Source organism: Teleopsis dalmanni, chromosome 2 (genome assembly GCF_002237135.1).
Source record: "Teleopsis dalmanni isolate 2A chromosome 2, ASM223713v2, whole genome shotgun sequence".
In the NCBI taxonomy this organism is placed as follows: domain Eukaryota; kingdom Metazoa; phylum Arthropoda; class Insecta; order Diptera; family Diopsidae; genus Teleopsis; species Teleopsis dalmanni.
In genome coordinates, this window is record NC_051847.1 from 127,072,828 (window position 1) to 127,079,552 (window position 6,725).

General features: G+C 27.4%; 1 protein-coding gene across 2 annotated transcripts; it reads left to right on the forward strand.

The window, feature by feature from the left end:
• Positions 1–153: 153 nt before the first annotated feature.
• On the forward strand, positions 154–6,708 carry LOC119684112 (dihydropyrimidinase-like). 2 transcript variants are annotated; one of them, XM_038098065.1, is made up of 6 exons: positions 154–211; positions 264–358; positions 2,703–2,893; positions 2,955–3,229; positions 3,297–3,443; positions 6,075–6,708. In XM_038098065.1, exons 1-6 carry the CDS (start codon positions 164–166, stop codon positions 6,297–6,299), a joined length of 981 nt encoding a protein of 326 aa, XP_037953993.1. In that variant the 5' UTR covers positions 154–163; the 3' UTR covers positions 6,300–6,708. The 2 variants fall into 2 exon arrangements, with proteins under 2 accessions (XP_037953993.1, XP_037953992.1); XM_038098064.1 differs by lacking the exon at positions 6,075–6,708 and adding an exon at positions 5,173–5,810.
• The last annotated feature ends 17 nt before the right edge of the window (positions 6,709–6,725 follow it).

Below are 6,725 nucleotides of genomic sequence, written 5' to 3' on the forward strand. Positions count from 1 at the left end.
CTGTACTTGAAAATAGTCAATTATTTCGTAATATTTCAAATTATAATTTATAACGCCACTAATTTTTGTACTATTAGTACTTATAATCTGTGACCTATATTAATAACCTACGTCAATATATTTTTATTAATTTTCAATCACATTTTTAGTCTATTTACAGAAAATGTCGACCAGTCCAAAACCAGTAAAAAAGGTTCCAATACATTTGCAGGTAAATACAAGGATTTTTGTTGAAATATATATAATAAATTGATTTTTCGCAGAGCGCTCAAAATAGGGTCTACATTAAAAATGGACAAATAGTTAATCACGATAGGACCTTTAAGGCTGACATTTACATTGAGGATGGAACAATAAAGTGAGTATATTGGTTATAAAACACTTTACACATTATCTTATTCAATTAAATTATAAGTCTAATAAGTAAGGTTCATCAGTGACTAGACTCAGTAAGGTTCATCAGTTTTGAAACACTTAACTTATGAAAACTTTTATCTTGAGTAACGAAAATTACTTTATATATGAAAACTCTATACCTATGTAGACGTACATAGAAATAAGATGTGTATATTAAGCAAGCCATAAAACAATAATTCTTTTTAAACTTATGGAAAATGATAGTGATTTAATATATGATAGTAATTATGTATATATATGTATATAGAATTATTAAATATAATAACTATGTTCATAAGTTTAGAAAAAAAAAAATAAAGATATATGTATACTTATATACTTTTTTATATTTTATATTAAAAACATAGAATTAGTGATCATAGTAGTTTTGAGATTTAACTTATGGAAAATGATAGTGATTTAATATATGATAGTAATTATGTATATATATGTATATAGAATTATTAAATGTAATAACCATGTTCATAAGTTTAGAAAGAAAAAATAAAGATATATGTATACTTATATACTTTTTTATATTTTGTATTAAAAACATAGAATTAGTGATCATAGTAGTTTTGAGATTTGATTGATAGTTGACTTCAATTCCATGTGAACGTATAATGCATTAATATATTTATAATAATTTTGTTTTTTAACAAGGTAATTGGTCAGTAGTTAAATAATAAACAGTTTTAAAAAATTGTTTTTGGTTTTTAAAAAAATATTATTTAATCCGATATTTCGACTATAATCTATAGTCATCATCAGGATACTATATACTGATGATGATCACTATAGACTATTGTTTAAATAAAATTTTTTAAAAAACAAAAACAATTTTTTAAAAAAGTGTATTAACTACTGAACAATTACTACTGAACGTTAAAAAATCAAAATTATTATTAAAAATATTTGGTCATTAAAACAATTAATTATTAATATATTTATGTAAACCAATGTTAAATTAGAAACCCTGTTTAAGATATGGTAAATATCATGATAGATATATAACAAAAGTAAAAACATAATTTCAGAAGAACTTTCACAGTAAATCACAAAATTTCAGGTCACAATAATATAAATCAATTACGGCTTTGAGTCCCTTGGTTAAGCAACACTGACTCTGAGCTTCTACAAAATTATTTAAAAATAATTATATATATGAAATATTTCCAACAGGTCACAAATGATAGCTTATTTGAGAATACTCGAAACAGCTGCCATGTCAGACAAAAGTTGAATTAAATAATTCACTACTATTAAAAAAATATTCTTTATAATTTAAGACAAATTTTCAAATCAAAATCATGTACTGAAATTAGTTTTTAATGATCACAGGCAGATTATGAAATTAGAAACCATGATCTAAAACAGTTAATTATATCAAAGACACATAACAAAAGGAATAATATAATTTAGATTAAATTTTAAAAAATCAAAATCCTTCAAAAAAAAAAACGGATACTTGTAGTCTTATTCACTTTTTACAAGCTGTACTTAATATATATAATATCAGTAACTACAATAATTAACTGCAGACAAGATGTTTTTAATATTGACAAATGTTTCGGTTTCGATCGGACTTGTAGTTTCAGTAAGTACAATGGTGTATACAAGGGGAGTAAAAGGGTTTGGAATTCAAGCTACCCAAACAAAATATTTGGAGCCATATTACAGTAAATATACTAGTTCACTTTTTAAATTGAATATTAAATATAAACTTTAAATGATTTTTGAAAACGTCCTTTTTAATGGGTTTCTGTATACGCCAAGAAGTAAATATAATAGTCCCAGATGACTGCTACGGGTATGTAGTGTGGGTGAGAAAAAAGTGTGATTATTAATAGAATAATATTTTGTCAATTGTTCAATTTATTTTGTAATGCTCGTAATAGTTTTTTAATAGTTATAGTTTTTTTTAAGTAGTAATTATCGTAAATGTTTTATTTACGTGCGTTTCTTGTTTTTTATAACTTGACATAATTTGGCAGAACATGAGTTCTATTCCTGGTACTTGCAGTTTCAAAAAAATTTATTTACCAATAATTAAATACAAGAATTATTTCCAAGACCACCGAGAATGCATATTTGGCAATACTCGAAACAGTCGTATGGTCAGTCAAAAATTCAATTAATTAAAATAATATAAAATGAATTTTTATTGTTGTAGTTCACTACTGTTCAAAAAACCTGTTTATGATTTCGTACAGTAATCTAGGGAAACTGATTAAAATTAGTTTCTATATTATTTATTTATAATGATCACTATATTTTATAAAATTTTTTATATTTCTATTTCAAAGATTTGTTGGTTCATCTTCTGATATTGTAATACCTGGTGGTGTACGAGTAATTGATGCAGGGGGCAGATTGATAATACCCGGAGGCATAGATCCACATACACATATGCAATTGAAGTTTGGTGGCACAGTTGCTGTAGATGATTTCTATCATGGCACAAAAGCTGCCATTGCTGGTGGTACCACCACCATCAGTAAGTACATAGTGCCTATAATCAATTGAAATAATTACTTATACTCCATTCTATTTTCTAGTTGATTTTGTGCTACCTGATAAAGGTGAATCACTCGTTGAAGCTTATGACAAATGGCGTGCTTGGGCAGACCCAAAAGTTTGTTGTGATTATGCTTTTCATGTTGGCATTACTTGGTGGTCTAAATCAGTGGCCGATGAAATGAGAATAATGTGCGAAGAACTAGGTATCAACTCATTTAAAATGTTTATGGCCTACAAAGGCTTATATCAATTAAATGACACTGAACTCTTGGATGCATTCGAACGTATTCGCTCGTTAGGCGGTGTCGCACAGGTATTTGTAAAATTTTATTTATTTTTAACTGCAAATTGATTGCATTGCGGTTTTTTATGCTAATTAGGTACATGCAGAAAATGGTGACGTGATTGCCAAAAATGTTGGTAAATTGTTGGCAGCTGGCATAACTGGACCAGAAGGTCATGAATTGTCACGGCAGGAAGAAGTTGAGGCGGAAGCTGTGAACCGTGCTTGCATTTTGGCACATCAAGTGAGTTTCAAATATGTCTCAATTTATGTGAACAGTTAAGATTTCATATATGATTTTATTATATAAATATAATTTATTATTTCATATTAAAATATTATCGCGTTCGATATGCTAACCATCTTAGCTAGGCGACTTTTATTTCGGTTACGAATAATAACATCCAAGTCATCATAGCTAATTACTAAGATATGATATTATATTGGTTTAGCTCCTTGTGTGAACACTATTTTAATTACAAAAGAAATTATATATCAAGCATTTGCTACAGTTAAAGATAATACCATTTAGATGTTGTTTTATTCTCATGCCATTATAGGTGTAGCAAATCGAAGGCAGTAATAATATATATATAAATATGAAATCAATGATATAAGAGATTATCCTAAAGTTATGGTATATGTTAAGAACTAGAATAAGAAATTAGAATATTTTTTATTTATTTGATTTAAAATTTTTGTTTTTGTTTTCTTTTTTTAAATATAATTATGCGATCTAGTATTTTTGGTTTTGGTATAGCATTTTTATAATCTGAACTTGTGTACATATCAATAGCTTGGCATTTAAGATTTTACACTTTGAGAATTATGTTTTGTATTTTATTTTATAAGCGGATATACCTTGTAAATATCAAAACCTGCTTAATAAACATAAACTATTATTATACGACAATACTTGACTTCAAAGATATTAAATAAAATTTAGAATCTCTTCTAGTTAGATATTAAGTGAAAAAACAGTATCTTAATTATCTTAATTTAATACAGAATGACCTCATTTTATTAGATACAATGGTATTAAAGCAATAGGTTACACATTCATTGAGGCAGCATCTTAAAGATTTATTATACAACTTTTGTAATATAGCAGATCTACTTATCAACTTCAAAAGTCAAAAATTAGGTTTTTCATAAAATCAAATTTGTTACAAAAATATGTACTTTATATTTCCTTCACCAATGACCACCATACATTTTAATCACGAAACGATCTGTGTTCAAATGAGTTATTCAAATGAGTTTCATCCTCACACTTGTGATAGTAACAAAAAATGTTTAATCAATGTATTAAAACTTTAACACTGTATTTAATAATGTAATTAAATCAGACATTGAAAATGTCCTCATTAAAAAGTGAGCTTATAGTCAATTGTAAATTAAACTTTTTATTTCTCTCTGGATCATAATAAACAATAGCAAAAGTGCAACCTAACTGCACTAACAACGTGAAGATGACAAAATTACACAAACTTACATAACATAAATAAACACAACTTTTGTGAAAATATATTCATCGGTAAAAAGTTCCTATTATTTTTCAAAAACTTAGACTTAGTAATGACTAGTAAGTTTAGTTTAATAGCCAGAATAGGCGATAATAACTCTTTTCGATAATTGTAATTAATTCTTGTTTTAGAGGTATACTATGTTTTCGATATTTTGCTAGATCTTTTGGAGATACCCACAAACTTAAAAACTTTTTAAATCATTTTATAGCATAAATATCAACTTCTCTAATATATATAATATTATAATTTATATATATATATGTATAAGTTCTTATAATTTATTTATGTTTATTTTATTTTGTTTGTTTTATTGTGCAATTTTTTTTATTTACTATCCAAACTGTAAATATATCATACTCGTACGTCGATATATTAATCAACGAAATACAAAACACTTATATAAACGCACTCGATATATATACACACACACAAATACATGTACAGGTTGATTGCCCACTATATGTAGTACATGTTATGAGCAAATCGGCGGGTATTGAATTGGCACGTGCACGTAAACGTTACAGAAATCGAGGTATTTTTGGTGAAACCCTTGCAGCAGCGTTGGGCACCGATGGTACACATTATCAGCATGAATGTTTCCATCACGCCGCAGCGCATATATTAAGTCCACCTTTACGTCCCGACTCGACAACACCTGAATTTATGATGAAATTGTTGGCAAAGTAAGTTTGTCCACAGTTATGGGTGATGTGATATGTTTTTTGTATATAGTGGGAAACATTAACAGATTATGATTTGAAGGGTAGGGTAGATTTTGATCGTACTGCGCAATACCTTCAACCAAATTTTGTTTTTACTCATTAAAAGGTCAATACAAAATTGTATCGATACAAAATTAATATCTCTCTCTTTTTAACCATTTTGCGCAATCGATATCCAGCTGCCTACTTAAATCAAACTATAATTGTTTATACACAGTGCATTAAAACAAAGAACAGTTTTTGAACAAGAACGTCTTGATTCCTTTAATAAATTTGATATATTCTATAATTGCTTATAAAATTCCATCAAAAACTGTTAATTGTTTAGTGTTTTTTTTTTTTGAATCGTTGTTCCATTCTTATTTAATACTGCACATACTTCATACTTCATAAGTCAATGCATTGTTCTACAATAATTCATTAGACTAACAATAACTATACATCAACTAATATTTGCTTGTTTGTATTACTTTCATAATTTTTTAAGTTAAATGTATGTTATTAAATTATTATTTTTTCATTTATTTTTACGCAAAAAATATATATTAAGATCTTATCCATAATATGTATTTTTAACATTGTTCACCTAACGCTTACATACATACTACTTCATCTATAAAACAGATGAAAGTTCCGCTTTATGTAACAAGCATCACATGCAAATCATCCGCTGAAATAATCGGTCGTGCCAGACGCAGTGGTTATTGTGTCTTTGGTGAGACTTTAGCAAGTTCTATTGGACGTTCTATGAATGGTGTTCGAAAGCAGGATCAGGTTTTATATACTACCAGTCCACCAATACGCGAATCTGCTGAGACACCAAGACAATTAATGAAATCATTGGCATAGTAAGTTGTGTTTTATGTTTTTACTAAAATATTTCATCATTTTCATTGCTGGGAGACATAACTGGGAAAATTTGCTTGGTTTACATTATATTTTAAATGATAAAATAATTCTTTGCTTATCAAATACGTAAAATGCATTTAAAAAAAAGAAGCAGGCTAGAATATTTTTTTGTTTACTTTTTTTTTACTAAAAATATAGTTTGTAAATAGGGACTAGCGAGTATAGAAAATTTCAGTGATTTAGTGGAGATTATAGTGAACCCCAAAGAGTTGCTGAAGAGTTTGGATTAACGAGCATAGTCCTAGTAAAGTAAGGCAAAAGATTTTAATAGAAAATAAACAATCTCAACATAAACACGAATAAAAAAAGCCATATGCCAGAGCTTATAAAACGTCACATGGTCTCTTTGGCTTAGTTCCAGTTAAA

Bases quoted from the DNA above. Each gene is read 5' to 3' on its own strand.
- LOC119684112 (XM_038098064.1), top strand. From the start codon at position 164: ATGTCGACCAGTCCAAAACCAGTAAAAAAGGTTCCAATACATTTGCAG. The intron at 359-2,702 runs GTGAGTATATTG...TCTATTTCAAAG, and splicing joins ATTGAGGATGGAACAATAAA to ATTTGTTGGTTCATCTTCTG. The intron at 3,444-5,172 runs GTGAGTTTCAAA...ATACATGTACAG, and splicing joins CTTGCATTTTGGCACATCAA to GTTGATTGCCCACTATATGT.